At 41.2% G+C, this 22946-nt stretch overlaps 1 protein-coding gene across 2 annotated transcripts in view; it reads right to left on the bottom strand.

Moving 5' to 3' along the window:
• Nucleotides 1–741: 741 nt before the first annotated feature.
• Nucleotides 742–22946, bottom strand: part of LOC115333219 (legumin J-like) — a 45405-nt gene continuing 23200 nt past the window's right edge. The window contains exons 2-10 of one of the 2 annotated variants that reach the window (XM_072757316.1): nt 13912–14019; nt 12778–13011; nt 12069–12275; nt 9044–9274; nt 7782–7935; nt 5763–5872; nt 4874–4987; nt 3276–3422; nt 742–2471 (exon numbers count right to left, since the gene is read on the bottom strand). In XM_072757316.1, the coding sequence (XP_072613417.1) occupies nt 2337–2471; nt 3276–3422; nt 4874–4987; nt 5763–5872; nt 7782–7935; nt 9044–9274; nt 12069–12275; nt 12778–13011; nt 13912–13995 (1416 nt within the window). In that variant the 5' untranslated portion in view covers nt 13996–14019 and the 3' untranslated portion in view covers nt 742–2336. 2 annotated transcript variants of the gene reach the window in all.

Genomic DNA, 22946 nt, shown 5'->3' with positions numbered 1-22946 from the left:
ACAATTGATAAAGGGTGAGTATCCAAAATATATAAAGATCTTTTTTAGTTTTTTAAAGCAATTATACTGCTGAGTCATTTTTGAATGTTGAAAAAATACACTCATTGGAAATCAAGTTATATAGTAACATTTAACTATTCTCCTTTTCCGTAATCATTTGGGTGATAAAAAGCAGCCTGATTACTTCTCAACAGGGAAGGATGAGGCTATGAACCAAGACACGTTTTATAACCAACCTCCACTATTTAGAAGCAATAAGGAACATTCAGGATTGTTTACCTAACCTGTAGTTCCTCTATTCAAATTAATTCATTCCATTCAGTTATTCAAAGCACTGTTTAAAGAGTTCTTTTATAAGATTTCTTAAAACAGTTAAGAACAATTCACACCATTTCAAAAGAATCAGCTGTGTCTGTATTATAAACTGTGTGTATAAAATGGTTCCGGTGGGTGCAGTTTTAAAGGAGGTTTTCAAATGTCTGGGTTTGCTTGAATGATGCCAAATAATCAGTCTGATTGAGCAATTCACTCTTTAATCTGTGGATTTGGTAATTAATAAAGTTGATAAACCAAAAAGCTTAAAGCACTTGAGTATAAGTGGACTAAGTGACCCTTGAGAATAAAATGGTATGAAACTAGAAATCAGCATCCCAAAAAGGGATAAAGAAAGGACTAAAATTAGAGTAACGAAGTAGAACACATCCCGCCATAGAATAACATACCAACAGTATTCAAATTGAATTGTCTTCATTAGATTTTTATTTTTAAGATTTTTCTTTTTTAAATACATAGTAGATTGGATTCCTAAGTCATATTTCAAGGATGCATATAGGGAAACCAATAATGCTTCAAATACATAAAACCACAAGAACAGATTTCATTGAAAATTACAATGGCAAAATAATATACAAAGATACATAAAATCTTTACTAAATAAAACCTGATACAGTACTTGCTAATATAAGAAAATGGATTATGAACTAGCTTATAGTACACAAAAAAGTTCCTAAAGTAAAACAAAACTTAAACTCTGTCTACACACATTGCCCTTTTACCTTTGATGACTATTTTCCCCTCTATCTGGATGTCCTCTTTCCATATACCTATTGCCTTGTGCTGTTCCCTACATCTTCTCAATGATGTTCCTCCTCCTGGATGGTGACCTATTCCCTATAAAGTCTCTTCAAAACAACACTGCCATCATAAAACTCCCATTGCTATCAAGTCTCATCTTGACTGGCTCTTCCAGAAAAGGTAATAAGGTAATACACAGTAGTTCCAAGCGATAACAGGCCTTCTGTTATCTGATTAGGTATATAAGGGAGATGGCTACTTCCTCATGTTAGAAGGGATCCGACTTGAGAATTTTATATAGGATTAACGGCCTATATAAATGGTCCTGTATAAACCAGAACTAACAGCAGTACCCAGGCACAATGAAGGGGTACCAGACACTTGTTAAAATGAATTGTAAACAAAACCCAGCAAAGAGTAGATCTGAACAAACTTTTCCACTAAGATAATGCCCCCAACTTGGAGACCACCAGCCCCTACCAGTTTTCAACTGATAACAAGTGGTGTGTGTGCATCCACATAAAGAGCCAGCATTGCCAATGGACTAAGTAAACCACATGCTTCTCAAATACAGGGATGACTACTCCTCAAATGTAAATAGTTGCCGATGTGATTAACGAAATTCAGTACATTCAAAGAAGGTACTGAATTCATAATTAGTTTCACTGAATATTTTCTCAGCTAATAAACAGTAAATATAAAACCAGTCAAATGAGGAGTCCTTGAAAATTCTGCCATTGTATAAAGTATCTCCATTCCAACAAAAGCGTCAGGAATCAGCAGCCAAAGGGTTCTATACTGTACTCTCCAGACGAGATTTGAGGTTCGTGGGTTCTGGCGCCTTAGTAAGTACGTACATAGGCTGACTTTCTTTCATGGCGAAGGACGACAAAAATATATGCATAGTAGTAAGATTTACTGATCTGCATAAAAGGAATTATTTTTCACTGAAAGTAATAAAATCTGAGGTAACAAAAGGAAAATAAATAAATATATACAAATACACTAAAATCCATACAAAAACATATTGATTTATCGGGTCTCCTCCATAGATTTACTAATCGACACAGAATATATTGAAATGCTCCCTTAGCATGCACTGCCTGTAATCACCATCAGCTAAATGAGCTCACACGGCTCTTTTGTACCTGCTTTCCCACCTCTACTCTGTAAAGAGCTCCAGGTTCATTAGCAAAGTGATCCTTCTTTAAAAATAATAACAGATGAGGAAGGAAGAGTAAATGTGAACTCATCAGGCAAATCTAAGGCAGGTTGATTGCCTGGTCCTCCTTGAATTTGGGGATCTTCTTAAACTCGCTTTGCTTCTTGAAGAAAAGTTGGGCCAGGATATGGTTGGCTGTGGCCTGGAGATAATCATCCATGTCAAGGGTTTGCAACTGGCAGGGGAAATGAAAACAAGATGTATCAGCACCAAAGTCCTCAGATCCCTACAAAGATCCTACAGCCGTCAAGGCACTTGCCAGACAGCAGGGTACTTGTCTGTGTGACTTAACAGCCTTATGAATTCCTGTGAATGGTCACCTCGTATGCCTGCCTTCCCTCGAGCTCACCTTCTCATGCAATTGACCACTAGAGGTGCTGAGGCACCTGAAACTCTTTGGAAGGGCATCTATCCTACTAAAGGGTAGTTCTCTTTGATGAGGGAAGACCCTCCGTCTTCCTGTGAGTGGGGACTAGTAACAAAAGGGCTTCTCCTAGCTCCATACCCAGCAGAGCAAACCTCGTTGCCTGCCAGGTAACTCGTCGTCCTACTCCACAGCCAGACACAGGCCGCTCTCCGCTTGTCTGACTGGCCGTCCAGGCGGCTGGGGCTGACCCTGTTCTTGTTCCCTGTCTCTCTCACTCTCCTTCCTCTCTTTCTCAGTCAGCCTCTCTCAATTGGTCCCTCTGGATCTGTCTCACTGTGTGTTTCTGTCTGTCTCTGTGTCTACGTGTGTGTTTTTCCAAACTGGTTGGCAACTCGGGAGTCGGGAGAAAATGTGACCTATTAGATCCCTTTATAACCAAATGAGATTATTATTTGATTCTTCTCTTCACACATAGGTTCTGCTAGTTCATTCATGCATTCATTCAGCTCATGTTTACTAGGGCCTCCTGTGGTCCAGGCACGTTTGCTTCACAGGATATTCCATACACCATGGGCACTCAGCAACCTCTACAACTGGCTTATATTCATTCACCTGGTCTCCAGTGCTGAAGGCAAGAAGGAAAAGCAAATCCTCATCACATGCGCTCCTAATGTAATGTTGGGTTCCGACGGGGAAAAATACCACATCTCCAATGTAAACGTTAAACTCCATGGTACCCTGAGTATTGATAATGCCCACCTAGAGGGGGGGAGGGGAACAATGGTGAAGTTAAGCAAATAAAACCAAATATTCATTAAGGAGAAGTATTAATGAAGAACAGATGAATAAAAACATACAGTTATAAAAGGACTTTTTTAGTGAGGGTAAATAGCAGAAATAAGAGGCCATCTTTCATATAAAATCTCCTTCTGTGAGATAGCCCCACAGAAGTCAAAAGATACTCTAAACATTCCTCAAAATGCATTAGTGAGTTCAATACTGTGAAATATATTGCAAAAAAACATCAATCACTATGTTCTAATTAAGGGTTATAAATTCTACAATTAGGCAGAAAGCCTACATTTCGGTGTTTTACTGTCCTCGTGCCCTCCTTTCTACTTACTCAGGAAAATTCAGCCTTCCAGGACTGCAGCATCCTAACAGTCTTCCTTAAAAGGCTCAGAGATGAAACGTGCACAAATGCACACTCATGAACACACAAGCAAACCAAAAATAAAATCTGATTCTTGAAATATAATTTGTGAGAGATCATAATGCCCTTTTCCATTGTATTAAAGCCTTCACCTCTCAAAACATAAAACAAGACTTTTGCTATGTATGACATAACCAGCGCAATTCAGTCTGGTTTGGTTCTTCCTGTTGGAAAGGTACAAATACAAGCTAGACATCCATTTGACCTGTGTAGGCCATTGGAGAGTTCCCCAGGGAGTCCTGGGAAAGTCCAGAAGAACTATGGTCAAGTCACTACCATAATATGGCTTTTCTTCAGTTTGGCTTTTTTTATGGTAACCATATAACTGATCATCCAAACCAAGACTCTCTGAAGAGTCACCAGTTTTATCAAGACCAGCGTACATCAGAAGGTTCCTGCAGAAACAGGGATACGTGGCCTTCCTACTGCTGCCACTCCACACTTCCCCAGCCATCCCACTCACATTACTCTGAGAGGCAAAGGGCTACTTCATATTCCCCAAAGGGCAGCACAGTAAACCTTGCAATACCTAAACATGTGAAAGTCTGAAACTGTAAAATGTTTCAAACCCTTCACTGTAAGTGATCACTTCTTTATCATTTCTGATGCGTTCTTAGCCTCTTCTCATGCTAACATCAAAGTGAGAAGCTATCTAGCATGGCTTGTCTTCTGTGGATCCTGTACCCCCAAAGCCATTAGCACCAAATCTTTAAATGTTACCAACATCTGAACCAAAACAAAGAAAAACCTCCTGTTTCCTTCTTTCTACATTAAAAAAGAACATTCAAGGGACACCTGGGTGGGTCTGTGGTTGAGCATCTGTCTTTGCCTCAGGGCGTGATCCCTGGGTCCTGGGGTCTAGTCCCACATTGGGCTCACCACAGGGAGCCTGCCTCTCCCTCTGCCTGTGTCTCTGCCTCTCTCTGTGTCTCAGAAATAAATAAATCCTTAAAACAATAAAAAGGAAAGTTCAAAAAGCTGTTCCTGGAGAAATTACCTTTGCGCATCCACTTATTACGTATCCCATTTCATTTGCATTAAAATGAAAATGTGGCTGTCGTAGTCCATTGTTATAAATTCTGAGTGTACTCAAAGTGAGGGCATTTTGATGCTTGAAAAGGGGGTGAAAAAGTAAATCCAGTTATTCAGCAAACACTCGACTCAGCAATTTAACCATTTATATAATCCTAATTATAACTTTTCTGCAGCCCTCACTGAGAACATGTAATTTTTTATATCCCTTATTTTTATGATGTCTCTTTTTCCTTACAACAATCTTGTAGGGTTGGTACTATTATTCCCTCTCTTTTTTGCAGGGGATGAAATTGAAATGTAGACTGGCTGAGTGATTTACTTAGGGTCGGACAGTGGTAGTAGCCCTAGGACTTGACTCAGGGATTTTGATGCCACCGTTGTACTCTGTTGCAATGCAGCCAGTTGAACATTTAAAAACAAATGAAAGAGAAGTCTCACAAGCATCCAGTCTTCTCATTAATGTAACTACCCATGCCAAGAAGTAAAGCTCCCACATCCACAGAGGCCTCAATCAATAGTTTCCATTAATCAAGTAACATTTGACTAGATTTTTCCTTTTCCTTTTTTCCAAAAGAAGGCTGAATCCGATCTAAATCTCATATTTCATCCATCTTAATCGTTAATTTTTTTTCTCAGGGCTCCTGGTGGCTCAGCTAAGCATCCATATTTGGGTCAAGTCATGATCCTGGGGTCCTGGGATGGAGCCCCGAGGTGGGCTCCCTGCTGAGTGGGGAGTCTGCTTCCCCCTCTCCTTCAGCCCCTCCCTGCCCCCCCCACCTCCTCTCATGCTCTCTCTTGAGCACTCTGTCTCAAATAAATAAAATATTTACAAATGTTTTTTTCTTAATTACCTGATTCAGGAATTCACTAAAAATTTTTTCAAGGTTGCTTAGTTCACTTGCATTTTTCCAATATTGTGCCAGTTGTATTACTCCTCCTGGAAATTGATATTCTTTTGAACCTGAGTCAGAGAAAGTTTAAAAAACAAGATAAAATACTTCAAAATGGTAGTACAAAAGGAGAGCCAAATGTAGCCCCACTAAGGTACATAAGCTCTTCTGCAGTTACAGGAAACGTGTGTAGGAACCACTGCCACCACATCCTATGTACCCCTAAGACAGTGATCTGAGACGGTCAGATCAATGTCCTACCTTCCAAGCTCTCCTGCAATTTCTAACATAGAGTGACCTCTTTCAGACAGACCTGAGAGTCATCCTACAGGCCAATCTGTACCTCACCCTCAAGCCAGTCCACTAAGTCCCATCAGTCCTACCTCTTAAATTCTCCTGCTTCATAATAATTCTCTCCCTCTCAAAACTGCCACGTTGCAGGCCACCACCACCATCCCTCACTTGAGGGACTTCAGGAGCCCCTAACTCATCTCCTTGCCTCTCATCTGTCCTCTTCCAATCCACAATTCAGCTAGATTAGCCATCACTTCAAAAAACTAACACTAACACGAAAAGATATCTGCACCCCCATATTCACCACAGCATTATTTACAACGGCCAAGATATGGAAACAACCTGAGCGTCCATCAGTGGATGAATGGATAAAGAGAATGTGGCATATACGTAGAGTGGAGTATTATCTAGCCAGAGGAAAGAATGAGGTCTTGCCATTTGGGACAACACGGATGAACCTTAAGGCATTATGCTAATGGAAATAAGTCAGAGAAAGTCAAATACCATATGATCTCACTTATTTGTGGAATCTACAAACAAAAAACAAGGTCATAGATACAACAGATTGGTGGCTGCCAGAGAGAGAGTAAGGTAGCTGCAGAGTGGGTGAAAGAAGTCAAAAGGTACAAACTTCTAGTTATAAGATAGGTAAGTCATGGGGATGTACTTCATATGGCCGTTATAGTTAATAATACTGTATTGCATAGTTGAAAGTTGCTAAGATCTTAAAAGTTCTCATTACAAGAAAAAAAATTATGTAACTGTGTGTGGCGATGGACATTAGACTTAGTGTAGTGGATCATTTCACAATAATAATGGATCATTATGTTGAACGCCTAAAATTAATGTTTTCTTGTCAATTAACTTCAAAATAAAATAATTTTTAAAAATAAATACAAAACCTAATTTAAAATTTCAAACTTGGGCAGCTCAGCGGTTTAGCGCCACCTTCAGGCCAGGCCCGGGATTGAGTCCACGTCTGGCTCCCTGCATGGAGCCTGCTTCCCCTTCTGCTGTGTCTCTCCCTCTCCCTCTCCCTCTCCCTCTCTCTCTCTCTCTCTGTATGTGTGTGTGTTTCTCATGAATAAATAAATAAAATCTTTTAAAAAGTTTTTCAAACTTAATTTAAAATCGATTTAAAATCCCTTAATTGCTCTTCCTTCCCATCAAAGTAAAGTATAAATTCATTAGCACAGCTTCCAATACCTGCATTCCTAGACCCTTCTCTCTCATCAGCCTTTTTTCCCAAGGCACCTCTAGCCCCAACGCACACCCATCACCCTTTGAAATCCTCTGCAACATTCTCTTTTGCTTCTCTTCCTTTCCTCTCATTTCCTACTCTGTAGAGAAATGTATTTTTTCAAACTCCTCCTGATTGTGACCGCTATTAAAAAAAAAAAAAAAAAAAAGAGGGCAGCCCCAGTGGCTCAGCGGTTTAGTGTCTGCCTTCAGCCCAGGGTGTGATCCTGGGAACCTGGGATCAAGTCCCACATCAGGCTCCCTGCATGGAGCCTGCTTCTCCCTCTGCCTGCATCTCTGCCTCTCTCTCTGTCTCTCATGAATAAATAAATAAAATTTTTAAAAATCAAAAATTAAAAAAAAAGCTTACATCCCAATCCAATACATCTATATAATCATATATATAAACACTTAACTAAAAAGGTTTCATAGAATAACATACTATACCTTTAAGGTCATAAAAATATCTCCACACAAGACTGTCTGGAGACTGTACATAACTGGGATTTATAACCAGTTCTGCCAAGTTGGGAGGAAGGTTGACCCCCTGATCCTCTTGTTGCTTCTGGAACGTTCTAATGAAATTAATTCCACCTTCAGGCTGAAACACAGAAGAAATTGTATAATGTAGGGGCAGCCCCGGTGGCTCAGCGGTTTAGCGCCGCCTACAGCCCAGGGCATGACCCTGGAGACCCTGGATTGAGTCCCACGTCGGGCTCCCTGCATGGGGCCTGCTTCTCCCTCTACCTGTGCCTCTGGCTCTCTCTCTCCTCTCTGTGTATTCTCATGAATAAATAAATCTTTTTAAAAACATTGTATAAAGTGTTTGTGAGACATTCTGCAAATTTTCGTAATAGAAGGATAGGTGGCTGAGGACAGGATAGTGTTGAACCAGTGTGCTTTTCAGTGGTCTAGTCAAAGGGCTGACTGACCTCAATCAGCCTAAGGCTTGTGATATTTATGACAATCCTCCAAGTTCTCAGTGCATTTTGGCTTTAAATATGTTGATGTTTTATAATCATCATAACTCCTACAAAAGGATACACTGGTTGTCATATTTACCAATATTCTCCTAATGACTCATTTTTTTTCCTCTTCTCCCTTTAACATTAGACCAGGATCTGCTGCAACATAAATCTCACCCCCCCCCCCCAAATAAGTTTCTAAATTTATCACAGAACTCCTTCCAGTTGCCACACACGGGCCATCACCAATTCTTCTGATCACCCATTTGTATTGTCAGCATCCGTATCTGGCCCTCTCCGATCGCGCCCGGCCCTATGAGCAGTCAGTCCCTCCATGATAACAGAAGTATTTAGAGAACAAGAGTAGCTTTCCTTCAGGAAAACAATGAGCTTCTCTACATTAGATTAGGGAAACAGAATTACATCATCTGTAGCAACCTTCTCCCTGAATGAGCTTAAGACTTTTCAGAGACGTAAATTATAGTAATTGTTATTAACTCTATCAAAACTTTTTGACCAATTCACTATAGTTTCCTGTGGAAATCCTTCATAAAGGAAAGTAAAAGCTAAGTCAATTTCAACAAGTTTTATATCTTTAGCAGGAATACAGGTTATGTTCTTGAGTTCATTACCCAACTCTTACCCTACTAATTGCTACCCTAGAAACACAAATACTCATGCTTTCTTTGTGCCTGTGTAATGCACACCCTCAAGGAGGGATTTGTTTTCAGCAGTGGTACAGACCTTAAGTGACCTGGAAGCAATGTCTTCAGGTACAGAAAAAAATACATCATCAACGTCCAGGGTCTGAAGTTCATCATGTGTGGAAAAGAAGAGCAAGAAAAAGCAGTCTTCATTTCCCACATTCTTTATCCAGTGTAGAGTATTTTTAGGGAAGAAGATCACTTGGCCGGCTGTTACATTGTACGTGGTAACTTCACCACCATTAGCCACCACCCCAATCCATGCTGTGCCCTGAAACATAAACAGAAAACATATTTTACGCCACTTTAATGTTTCTCAAACTTTTTTCACTACCTCTCTTATAAGGTACCATTTTAGTCTTTTTTTTTTTTTCACTAATCACCACCCTATGAAATTTTAACACTACAGATGTGGGGATCCCTGGGTGGCTCAGCAGTTTAAGCGTCTGCTTTCCCCCTGGGGCGTGATTCCGGAGTCCTGGGATTGAATCCTGCATCGGGCTCCCTGCATGGAGCCTGCTTCTCCCTCTGCCTGTGTCTCTGCCTCTCTCTCTCTCTCTCATGAATAAATACATAAAATATTTTTTAAAAAAGAAGTCTTTGTTGTGTCTACACAGGCATGTACAACTCAGTTCCAGATGGGTATTAAAGATCCAGGGAAGGGCAACCCTGGTGGCTTAGTGGTTTAGCGCCACTTTCAGCCCAGGGCCTGATCCTGGAGTCCTGGGATCGAGTCCCACATCGGGCTCCCTGAGTGGAGCCTGCTTCTCCCTCTGCCTGTGTCTCTGCATCTCTCTCTCTCTCTCTCTCTCTCTCTCTCTCTCTGTGTGTGTGTGTGTCTCATGAATAAATAAATAAAATCTAAAAAAAAAAAATCCAGGGAAAGGTAAACTTCTAAAGAGCTCTCTCCAAGTACACAGGCAGAGAACAGCAATAAAGTGTGTATCTATTCATCTCAGGGGACCAACTACTCCCAAATGCCCAGCAGAGACAGCACAGTAGCCAGTGGGGTAGGCACTGCAGGGCCACGCACACTGGCCACCCCAGATGCCCACTCCTCTTGAGGCCACTCCTTCCAAGGCTTTCCTGAAGACACTCAGAAACAAAAGCGCCCTCCATGGGTGAATATGCAGGAGAGGGGCTTTCTTCACATTCTATTGGCTGGTTCCTTACCATGTGAGTGAGAGATCCTACAATTTTCCTGGGATCTAAACAATATTCTAGCCCACATGTATTTCCTTTACAGTTGAATTTTTTTATATTTTTGTAATTAAGATATAATTGACTCACATTAGTTTCAGGTGTACAACATAGAGATATGATCCTTGTACATATCATGAAATGATCACCACCAGTCTAGTTTTAACATCCACTTGCCTCATTAGAATTTTGTCTTATGATGGGAACTTTTAAGATCTACTCTCTTAGCAATTTTCAAATTTATAATACAGTATTATTAACTAAAGTCACCATGCTGTATATTATATTGCATGATATATTCATTTTGGAATATGAGTTTGGAACTGGAAGTCGTAACTTTTGACCATCTTCTAGCCCACACTTTGAAGTTCAGATTATAAACTGGACATCCAGAACAGCTCCCCAGACTGAGCTGGATTCCTGGCCTTTTATCTACTGGAACACGCTCCAGACTAATTTCCCAACCTTGGGGTCTGTTTTTAAGGGTCCCCTTCTCCTTACCTGCCTTTCTTTCCTCCTACTACCCTGCCACTACTCAGCCAGAGCCATGGAAATTAACCTTTTAGAGACTGTCTTTTTTTTTCCCCAAAAAAGATTTATTTATTTATTTATTTTAGGAGACGGGGAGGGGCCCAGGAAGAGAGACCAAGAATCTCAAGCAGACACTGAGCGTGGAGTCTGACACAGGCCTCAATCTCACAACCCCGAGATCATGATGTCAGCTGAAACCAAGAGTCAGAGAGACTTAAACGACTGTGCCACCCAGATGCCCTGAGACTATCCTCTTTTACATATTTTATATACGTGGTAAAAGACAAAATGTCAGAAAACATTGACTTTGTCCCAGTCCAGCCAACAACTACAGTTTACCTTTAGAAAAGTGAATCTTTCTGAGCCTCCATTCTCTCCTAAGAATAAGAAGTTTTTGGTCTCAGATAGATGAAACTAATCTCTCTTCCTATTGAAAATTCTAAAACTGAATGAATTGCTTTAAAAAAAGGAGTTTTAGGGGATCCCTAGGTGGCGCAGCGGTTTAGCGCCTGCCTTTGGCCCAGGGCGCGATCCTGGAGACTCGGGATCAAATCCCACGTTGGGCTCCCGGTGCATGGAGCCTGCTTCTCCCTCTGCCTGTGTCTCTGCCTCTCTCTCTCTCTTTGTGACTATCATAAATAAATAAAAATTATAAAAAAAAAAAAAAAAAAAAAAAAAAAAAAGGAGTTTTAATAACACAACAGAAATATGTCACATGACACTGACTGATCTCTTAACAAGATCACGGGGGCAAGACCAAACTCTGAAAGTGCCATGAGCGCTTAGTCACTGCTCCTCCCCCAGTATGTGGAATACAGAAGGTAACAACAAATACTTTTTAGAATTAATGAATTATTTGAAATTCAAGTGGAAAATGCTCATATCACCTCCAGCTCTCTTTCACGTGACTCCCAGAAATTCTAAAAAGTCTGAACTACAAAAGGGCATCCAATTGCCCTGATCTTAGGGACTCCACAGGCTGAACACCAGCAAATTGCTTTTTTTCCTTAGAAGAAAGCTGCCATTTCTTTGATCACTGGATCAGAGCTACGAGTTTCAGCTTTGGCTCAAAGGATGGAACATTAATCTTATTTTAACAATAGCGAGTGAAAAATGATTTCATACTGAAGAAAGAAGTTCAAAGTGATGCCAAGATTAATTACAACAAACAGGTTACCGCTTCAGGGCACTGCTAACTAATCTAATTGAACACACCGCCAAAGCCTGGGTGTTGCCCGTCACTTATTTGAGTAGGTTTTGCAACAACTAAAATAATAGCTGGAGGACACACAGCATAAACACTGAGGCGCAGAACACAGGCCAACTGGTTATACCTGTACAAGGTAGCCATGCTCATTAGCATTGAAGTGCCAGTGAGGGGCCCGGAGGCCATTGCTTTTTATTCTCAGGGTCCCCAGAGTCATCTGTGATCTCTGACTGTTCAAGCTGCTGCCAAAGGCCTCTTCTTCAACGCTGAGATACTCTTTGACGTCATTCCTGTACCGGGCCCACTGGATTGCACCACCGGGGAATTCAAACACCTGAAAAGTCACAGGCAAGCAACCGTCAACATATGCAAGCCACCTGAAGGACATGAGGCCACTGGGGCCTGCAGAGTAAGTGGGAGGCAAGACAGAAAAGGCTGTGGTGAGGAGTGAAGACTAGCATCCCAGAAGAGGAAGGATGGGTCTGCGAGACTCCAGGAATGACAGTAGTAGTAGCCCCCGGGCTTTCAGTCCAGCCCATGACAGATGTGAAAGGAACACCTGTCCTGACAAGAGAATAGAGAGCTTTGCATTTGTCTATCCACAGTCCTCCCCTTTAACTGGACACAGAGCTGGCTATGAGACACAATCTCTGCCTGGGGCCAACAGGAATCCAGCCCTTCCTTCTCCCGATGGCTCACCTCCCTTTCTCTAGATGGCCAACAGTTGGCTCCTTGTCATGAGGAGAGAACAAAGCTTAGTACACACGCGATGGAAACTTTGTTTTGAAATCACTCTTACAATAGATGATTCTTTTTCCTAAATGTGTGATTCATACCTTGGATTTAGGCAAATGATTAAGAAACTGGAATTTTGGATCAACAGCCTTTTGCACTAGGGGAACCGTTGTTTGCAGAGGCCCGGCTTGGAGTTCTAGATGGACTTGTGAATGTGGCTGAGAGTTCTGAAGATAAACCAAGGAAAGTATCAGCACTCCTACTGCTGTGGTGACGGTGCACGCCAAGAGACACACCAGGAAAATGCGCATCAGTGACCACTGCCTCTTCTTCTCCTAAGAGAAATTATGAAACCATTATTTTCTATTCTTGATGCGTTAAAAAATATGGCCTCCTTTCTCAATTTGACTTATATTTTCTTTTACTTAAAAAATGCATTTGTCGAATAAATATACTCAGTAAGATAATACATGTGTAAGTATGAGTATAATAAATACAAACATACACACAAACATATCCCATACACTTCGCTGACACCCAAATAAATAAGGAAAAAAATGAACCTATGAAACGCTGAAGCACAGAATAAATTACTAGAAAATGATGTAGCCAGTTCAGTTTGATTATAAAATACATTCCAGTGCAGCTAATTAGTCCCTATTTACCAACCTCTTCGCCTGAAAATTAAAGAAGTTATAAAGACTATATTCTAAGAACTTCTTAGTTCCAGAATGTACATAAGCACTTACATATATAGGTAATAAGCATGGGGAAAGTAACGTAACTAGCGTGACAGGTCCACGTATTTTTTTGTTACTATTTCTTGGTTTCACATTACAAATACATGAGCTAAGAGTTTATGAGACAGAAAGCAAATCAAGAAATGCTCAGAGCGGGGATCCCTGGGTGGCACAGTGGTTTGGCACCTGCCTTTGGCCCAGGATGCGATCCCGGAGACCCGGGATCGAATCCCACGTCGGGCTCCCGGTGCATGGAGCCTGCTTCTCCCTCTGCCTGTGTCTCTGCCTCACTCTCTCTCTCTCTCTGTGTGTGACTATCATAAATAAATTAAAAAAATTAAAAAATTAAAAAAATAAAAAGAAATGCTCAGAGCAGGAGATGCTACCTTTCTAAAGAGAATCACCTATGGAAAGCTGGTCTAAAAGGGCTCCTTCCCTGAGCTCTGCATAAAGGGTTAGGGGGAGCTCATCTCAAGGAGTAAACCTCCACCTTACCATTCTGTAGGTGGTGTTCACCTTCCCCATAGATGAAGCATTCTGGGCAGAATCTTCTTGCATTTCAAATGCTGAGTTGTCCATTTGCAAAAAGAAGCAATCAATTCACTGAAAATGAAAAAGGGGGGAAAGCGTAGCTTTAGCTGATGAGGAGATCCCTGGAGAAGTGAAGAATGATAACCCCTAAGTAACGGAGTACTTATATAGAGCTGAAAGTTAAGGAAACAAAATAAGGAAGCTACAACCTTGGTTTAAAAAAAAAAAAAACCCCTAGAAAGAATTGCCAAATTAGAAACCAATAAAACACTTCTGTTGGTCCTCAACTCTTTGCCAACTGATGACGAATACACAGATAATAACTGATACTGATTTCCTTCTCCACTGTATGCCAGGCATGGTACTAATCACATACATATGTGACTGATTGCTTACAGCAATCCTATCACGTACCCTGAGTCTTGCCATTTTGTGGATGAGGAAACCGAGACGGAGGTACAGTAGCTGCCCAGCTGATATTAGCATCAGAGCAAAGTGCTGCCTATCAGAAGATTTTTCATGACACTGGTTCTCTGCAGAGTTTCATGGTGGGTGCTTAGTCTAGTACAATCTATTTTCACCAAATCGGTCCTGCCGCTAAACAATGGACTGATTTTCCATGTGCTTTCTTGAACAATTATGTTCCCTGAAATTTAAATCTTCATTCAAAATTCCCTTCCATCATATTTCTTGGTGACATATGGTGGCCTGAGTCATCTAAAAACCACTCCTATAATCTATAAAGCAGTCATCCATCCTTCTCTGCTTTCTATCTTCTTATCTGTCTTCCTTCAGTGAACATAGGTGAATGCGAACTATACTCCAGACTGTCTGCTACTCCTGTGCAATCTCATGAGGCCTCTGAATAGCTTCTAGTAGGAGAAATGGAAAGGAAACCACTATCAAAGACTGTGCTGTGTAATGACACAAGCATGCATGGTGCCCTCTGAGGACAGAGAAGACAGGGATTGCGTCGGAGATGAGACTTCTCTGAAATCATTTTTTTGAGCTGAGTCTTTGAGTCCCAACACAGCTTCAGGAGGTAGGCACAGTTAGTCAGTTGCGTTCTATTTCTCATCTCTGGCTTGTCTATAAGCAGTTCCGGAACATAATGATAGAGATGTACACCCTATCTGGGTTGGGCAGCTCAGGTGCCAACAAAGATGCAGGTTATCACTATGCTGAAGTGAGGAAGAGCTGACACTGTGGCCTTCCTATCATATTTCATCAAGTCTAAGATGCAGCAGTGTGTCACACCAGTGTAGCCTTTCTCACCAAGACCTGGAATTTCAATTAATGTTACTGATTTTGAGGTCATAAAATATTTAAATTGTTTATCTGTGGGGCCAGTAAAGTGACATCATCTTGTTATCAGGGTACCATAAAATACGATGTTTTTCCTGTTTGATTTTCCCTGTGCATTTGTTAACTGGAATGAATTCCACACCTTAACATTTCTGAAAATGGGACATGTTTTATAATGAAGGGTCTCTAAGACTGAATGAAAGCATGCTATTTTTCCTTGGTCTTATCAGCTAATGGTGCTATATGAATCTCCAACGCAAGTTTTACACAATTTTGTATTTTGCCATTTTTCTTTCTCAGAAGTATGAAACGTAATCCTCTGTCACCAGCATTATCTGGGAGCTACATTTAGCATTTATTTAAATGGCAAGACAAGCAAATCATCATCCAGACTATATGAAAACTCACTTCAGCACTAAATCAAAGCATGCTGCAGCCAGATGAGGTCCTTTCGACCTTTGTGGATAAGAAAACAGAGGGCGGGCCCTGGGTGGTATAGTCAGTTAAGCGTCAGACTCTGGGTTTTGACTCAGGTTGTGATCTCAGAGTTATAATCTCAGGGTCATGGGATCAAGGCTTGCGTCAGGCTCCACATGGAGTCGGCTTGGGGTTCTCTCCCCCTCTCCTTCCTGCTCATGCTTGCAGTCTCTCTAAAATAAATAAATACATCAAGAAAGAAAAAGAAAAGAAAGAAAGAAAGAAAGAAAGAAAGAAAGAAAGAAAGAAAGAAGAAAAGAAAAAAGAAAAGAAAAGAAAAGAAAAAAGAAAAGAAAGAAAAGAAAAGAGAAAAGAAAGAAAACAGGGCCCAAAGAGGCTAAGTATTTTTCCCAAAGTAACACAGTAAGTCCCTGGCAGAGCCAAACAAATGTCCAGCTCTTTCACTTTCTGCCAGAGATTTTCCCATTTCCATTAGCTGCCAGAAAACTTCATGTCTCTGATGTACGTGTAAATAGTTCAAGGTGAATTGAAGCAAAAACAGCTGAAAGGAATATTATCAAAATAATTTTAAGACATATGAATGTAACTGAGGTGCAGCCCAAAGGCCACTCAGTAGGGGGTAGCTAGCCATTCCCATCACCCTCAGGAGTCCAGTAGTTTCTACTAGACCAGAAATGCGTGGCAGGCTGGGAAGGAAGTAGGTGGGGCTGCTCACTGAACCAGAGTCTACAAGCAGTAGCCAAATCACCAAGTCAGTGCCAGGCACATATAGAGAGTAGAACACTGGTAACCCCATTTTTCAAGCACCCCATTTTCGTAACACACCTAATCACACTTTTTAATCACTCTTTTTAAAGAGTTTATTTATTTATTCGTGAGAGACACAGAGAGCGAGGTAGAGACACAGGCAGAGGGAGAAGCAGGGAGCCTGACATGGGACTCGATCCTGGGTCTCCAGGGTCACACCCTGGGCTGAAGGCAGACGCTCAACCCCTGAGCCACCCAGGGGCCCCTAATTATCACTTTTAAACAAGAGCCATACTACTTCTACTTTGCGGCCAGAGACAAACATGGGTTAATGCCACAAAATTGGGAAGAACAATTAACAAATGCATGCCAAACACTTTGGTTTGGATGTCAGAATGTTCAAGCTACTGCACCTTCAAACAGAAACACCTGAAAATATCCCCTAAAGTTCACTTACACTGTCAAATGGAATAACTGCGCAATTGAAACATAATTAGGAGATACGAACATTTGTTATTCACCAGTGACCCCAAAATATTCAACCGCCATAGGGCACAACACTGAGTAGTCAGAACAGAAGTAGCTAGTTGGCGTGGCCGCTAGATGAACGCGAACTAGATGAACATCAGTCCTGCCCAGAGTACAACCAGGGCACCATTTTAGAGTCAAGTGGTTAAGGTGCAAATTCTGGAGCCAGACCACAGAGGTTTGAACCCTAACTCTGCACTTATTAGCTGTGTGACTGGGGGCAAGCTATCCACCCTCCCTTGGCTTCAAGTTCTTTAATTATACGATGGGACTAACGCAGTTGCCTTCATAGAAGCCTGACAGGATTGAACTAGTTAACATATATAACGCATGTAGCTGGGCAGACCAGGTGGCCAAGCAGTTTACCGCCACCTTCCGCCCGGGATGTGATCCTGGGGTTCCGGGTTTGAGTCCCACGTCAGGCTTCCCTGCAGGGAGCCTGCTTCTCCCTCTGCCTGTGTCTCTCTCTCTCTCTCTGGGTCTCTCATGAATAAATACATAAAAAAATCAAATAAATAAGGCATTTAGCATAGTGCCTGTACACAGTAAATGCCCAATTAATGTTTGCCTGGCTCCTTTTTATTTGTTTATTATTGTTACTATTATTTATTTATTTATTTATTTATTTATTTATTTATTTATTTTGTGTATATATATATATATATATATATATGTTTTTATCAGAGTTCGATTTGCCAACATACAGTACAACACCCAGTGTTCATCCCATCAAGTCTCCCCCTCTGGCTCCTTTTTAATAAATGCAAGTAGACTTGCTATAATATCTACATATTGTTTTTAGCTTTTTTAAAAAAATTCAATTAGCCAACATACATTATATCATTAGTTTCAAATATAATACCTTTATTTTAATACAGTATAAGGACCCTTGAGTTCATGAACCCTCTATGACCTTCCACAATAATTCAAAGTACTACATCCTTATCTGTTACCTTTTTTTTTTTAAGATTTTATTTATTTATTCATGAGAGTCACACAGAGAGAGAGAGAGAGAGAGGCAGAGAGACACAGGCCGAGGGAAAAGCAGGCCCCATGCAGGGAGCCCAATATGGGACTCGATCCCAGGACTCCATCATCACACCCTGGGCTGAAGGCGGTGCTAAACCACTGAGCCACCCAGGGATCCCCTAATCTTTCTCTTTTAATCCCTTCATCTTCTTCTAATCTACCTTCCCACATTTGATATTATTATTTTTTTTTAATATTATTTAAACCATGGTCGCTTTAATCCCCAAAATACAAAGTGCTGGGAAGAGAGTGGGAATCTTTAATATCTATCAGTAACCATCAGATATCTGACAAAAATCTGTTTTGTTTTGTTTTTTTTAAAGATTTTATTCATCCATTCATGAGAGACACACAGAGAGAGAGAGAGGCAGAGACACACAGGCAGAGGGAGAAGCAGGCTCCATGCAGGGAGCCTGACGTGGGACTCGACCCTGGGACCCCAGGATCACGCCCTGAGCTGAAGGCAGACGCTAAATCGCTAAGCCACGCAGGGATCCCCCAAAATCTATTTTTTAAATGTAAGAAATAGAAATCATCATTAGAATACCACAGTAATAACTGCTGCAGGCAAGATCCCTCAAAAGTACTAAAATTATGGGTCAAAAACGCTGAAAACAGCATGTATATTCTTAAAAGGTCACTCTCAAACATTTGATAATTACACAAAGGTCAAGGGGGGGTGGTTCCAAGTGCAGGATCCTGGAAAGTGCCATCCTAGCCAAGTGAATAGAGTCAGCATCATGTGTGACACATCCTGACATCACGCGACCTCTGCTATGATGTACAGAGGGCAGATGACCTCTGTCTCTGGAGCCTTCCAACAAGGCAGGACTCTCAGTCTAATCATGACAAAACATGAAATAAACCCAGACTGAGTAACACTTTCAAAAGTGGGAAGGTCATAAAAGGCAATGAAAAGACAAGAACTGTCACAAATTACAAGAGACTAAGGAAACATGACAACTAAAGGGGTTGGATCCTGGAACAGAAAAATGACACTATGGGGAGAAACAAGTGAAATCTGAATAAGATCTGTAGTTTAGTTACTCGTATTGTGCCAGATTTTGAAAATTGTTCTATGGTTATATAGACGTTAATATAAGAAGAAGCTGGGAGAAAGCCACCCGGAGTATCTGCAACTCCGAGGTCTAAAGTCTATGATTATCTTAAAATAAAAAGTAAAAAAGAAGAGCAAAAATGAAGGAAGGAAGGAAGAAAAGAGGGAGGGTGAGCAGAAGAGGGGAAAGAAGAAGGAGGAGGGAAGAAGGAAGAGAGAGGGAAAGAAGGAAAATCCTGAAAAATAACTGATGGGGGAACAGGGCTAGCTGAGGGAAAAGCACAGCTGATATCCCACAGACAACCCTGTCCCCCCCCAGGGTGGGATAGGTGTGACATTCTTCAGGAAGTTTCCAATTGTCTTAATGTTGGGGCCTAGAGGGAAAAGCAATCTTTACCTTGACAAAGGGCAAGGCCTCCAGTATCTTGTAGGTCCTCCTTAGCATATTAAAATCCTTTTGAAATCTTCCTTTTCCTCTTTGCCTCCCGCCCCCCCCCCCCCCCCCCCCCGCCCCATCTCTCATGAATAAATAAATGAAATCTTAAAAAAAAAAAAAAAAAGAAATATTCCTTTTGCTCACCTCCCTCAACTCCTGGGTATATAGCCAACCCCCCCCACCCCCCACCCGGACCCTGGGACCTGTGGGCTCTTCCTGCCCACAGGTCCTGTCCCCCTGCTTTAATAAAACCACCATTTTGCACCAAAGCCATCTCTAGGACTTCTTGGTCGTCAGCTCCAGACCTCACCTATATTCCAAAACTTCATCAATAACCATTACCCCCTTCTGGGGCACATGAATAATTTCTATGTCCCAACATCCTTAACAGCTAGATGCGGCCACATAACTGAGTTGTAGTCAATGACCTACGAGCAGAAGTGCTCTGTGCCATTTCCGAGCTAAGACTTAAAAAAAAAAGAGGGTGAAAAAAAAAAAAAAAAAAAAAGAGGGTGAGCCCCCACCTTGCCCCTCTGCCTTTCACAGCCAGATGCAGAGATGCCCCGTGGGATGGCACAGCCACCAGACGAAAGGAGTCTAAGTCCCCAGTTCACTGGGTAGACAAAACCAGCTGCCAACCAAGAACTCCCATTTTAAACTCCTGCATAAACAAAAGATCAAGTTTTTTTCTGTTATACCAGGATACATCTGGGCAGTTTATTTTTTACCACAAACGAAGACAAATACATTTATACCCTCTCAAGCCCTTATTTTTTACTAAGGTTTGCTGCCAGATTTTTTTTTTCTTTGACGTTTCTCTCCATCACAAGCACTAGGAGCATACTAACAATAAATCTGGCAAAAGTGCTAAGTGATGCTGATTGCAATATCTATCAAACAGGGGTGCCTGGGTGGCTCAGTCAGTTGGGTGTTCAACTCTTGACTTCAGATCAGGTCATGGTTTCTCTGCCGTGAGACCTTGCCCTGCGTCAGGCTCTATGCTGGGTAGGAGTAAGCCTGGGAGCCTCTCTCTCTCCCTCCCCTCGGCCCCTCTCCTCTCTCTCTCTCTCTCTCTCTCTCTCTTTCCTCAAAAAATCTACAAAGGGGCTAACTGAATGTAATTAAGATAGAACTCTTCATTAAACGACTGGAGTTTATTTTGCTGGAACACATCCAGTCACAAAAAAATACTGTTTTCCTTGGATAAATGGGACCTACACGATCTTGTATGCCAGGCCGATGAGGAGGAAAAGGCAGTGCTTCATGTTCCAATAGGAACATTTCCCCAGATTCCCCCAGCTCTAAGTTATCTGCCTCCTATAATAATTCAGGTGGGAAAGGCTGATAAGCCAGTGTTGGGCAATTCTTTCTGATTACTTCCTTTGAAATCTCTACCAGTAACAAGATAGGTCAAAAAAAAAAAACCAAGATAGGTCAATGCTCTCATTATGCAAATGTTTCTTATCAGCTTTGCAACTTCCAGATGACCACTGGATATGAGATACATGAGGATGGACCAGACACTATGGAGATGGCCAAAATCCTAGATGCCACAGACCCTTGCCTCAAAGACTCTACAACGTAATGACTCATTCCAGCCAGCAGATGCACAAGGAAAATCTAACAGAGAAAATGTGCTGTTTTATGGCACCCTGATAAGATGAGGGAATCACCTTACTAGCCCCACAGATAAAACCTAAACAATTTAAGTATTTTATATCTTCAAAATCAATGCCATATATTTAAATTCCAGGTCTTAGTGGAAAAAGGCTCAATACAGACCCTCCCTGCTCCTACACCATTATCCGTTCCAGAATGTTCTCAGGAAGAACTCTAACATTACAGGTGTTATGTGGTTAGGAGCTTAGGTTAGACAACAGTAGGAATGAGCTCAAACTCACGAAGTTAAGAAAATGAAAATATTCTATTCGTTCAAGTCCACGAGACAGTCTGATCTTGGACTAACCTTGCTATAAATCAGTTTCCTCGTGTGTATAAAAGTAAAGCTGGATTAAATGGCTGTATGACAGTCTAGCTCTACTCACTTGGGTTAAGGATGTAGTTATTTTAAGAAAGCATTAAATTGCTAGCTTCCCAACACTCCTAGTTTTTCAAGATTCTGTTGACATAATGATTCAAGATATTCAACATTCCAGTTATTTTTCTGCAAAATAAGTTGCTTCATATATAATTTATAGTGTCAATCTAACAGAATATTAGCAGAGAAAGAGAACTCCAGGAAGGCCACTGAGTGGCTATATAAACAACAAAGTCAGCTGAGTCCAACTCCAGAATTCTTGTTATAGCTTAAGGGGAGCAGATTTTGCCAGCCTAAGATATGCCTCTTTGGCATATTGATTATTTTAAACTAGTTATTTTTCATAAACAGCAGAAATGAGAGAAACTCTGAAAACCAAGAAGTTACCTTTCTGTAAGAGATTTGCCTTTGTAAGGGCAAATCTCATTTGTAAGGGTGTTTCCTCCTTGCTAGGCCAGGTAGGGCGGAGGTGACTCAGGCTTTAGAAACTCTTATCAAGAAGAAGGCGCAGAATTAATCTGCATAACAATCTTACCCTATTTACCGGGTTTTTCCACCGTAACCTCCCATCGCTGATTCCCCACCCGCAACCAACACCTTTTTTCTTTAGCAGAAGATGGTCTTTAAGGTAATGGTTTCAGTCATTACGGGGAGCTACTCAGTTTTCCTGGGTCTCTCCCCATCTTTGCTGGAGGTATGCGTGTAATTATCAACTTTTGTTTGATTTTCTCTTGTTAATCTATCTCATTACTTCTTAGAACAGCCAGAATAATCTTGAAGGGCAGAGGAAAATTTTTTCTCCCCCCAAAATATTAACTTAATGCCCCATATGTGCCAAGCGTCATTCTAGTTGCTTGGGATATACCAGTAAATGAAAAAGACCAAAGTTCCCTGCCCATATGCAGGTTACATTCTAGTAGAAGAATCAGAACCAATAGATTATTATTATTTTTTTTAAGTGGTAGTTTTCATCCTATGGGGCAAAGCAGAAGTGTGTGGTGTGGAAGGGAGCAACTTTAAAGTGATCAAAATTTCCTAGAAAAGAAAGGCTCAGCTTTATTGGTGACAAGCTATGTGCCTATAGGAAAGGAATATAAATTGCGTCTTTCTAACTCTTAGGCTAGATGAATGTTAAAAAACATTCAACCGAGTCCATTTGAAGATCTAATTGGCTTCATTAAATAATTTATGAATGGGCGGCACCCCATCTGGCAAATGGAGAGGAGAGCTCCACTGAGGTAAAGAAAGGTTTTTAAAGGCAGAGAGAGGGTATAAGAAAAGAAGGAATTAGCATGGAATACATTGTTTAGGCCGGGCTGCCCTCCTACGGGGAGCTGAAGAGCCTATCAGTACATTTCCTAGTAGTGACCAGGTAATTCCATGGTGATTGATTGGTTACAGGTTATATTCCTGGGGTGGGG

Source organism: Vulpes vulpes, chromosome 5, assembly GCF_048418805.1.
Source record: "Vulpes vulpes isolate BD-2025 chromosome 5, VulVul3, whole genome shotgun sequence".
Classification (NCBI taxonomy): domain Eukaryota; kingdom Metazoa; phylum Chordata; class Mammalia; order Carnivora; family Canidae; genus Vulpes; species Vulpes vulpes.
The sequence above is the reverse complement of the archived record's forward strand: the minus strand, read 5'-3'. Positions and strand labels throughout refer to the sequence as shown.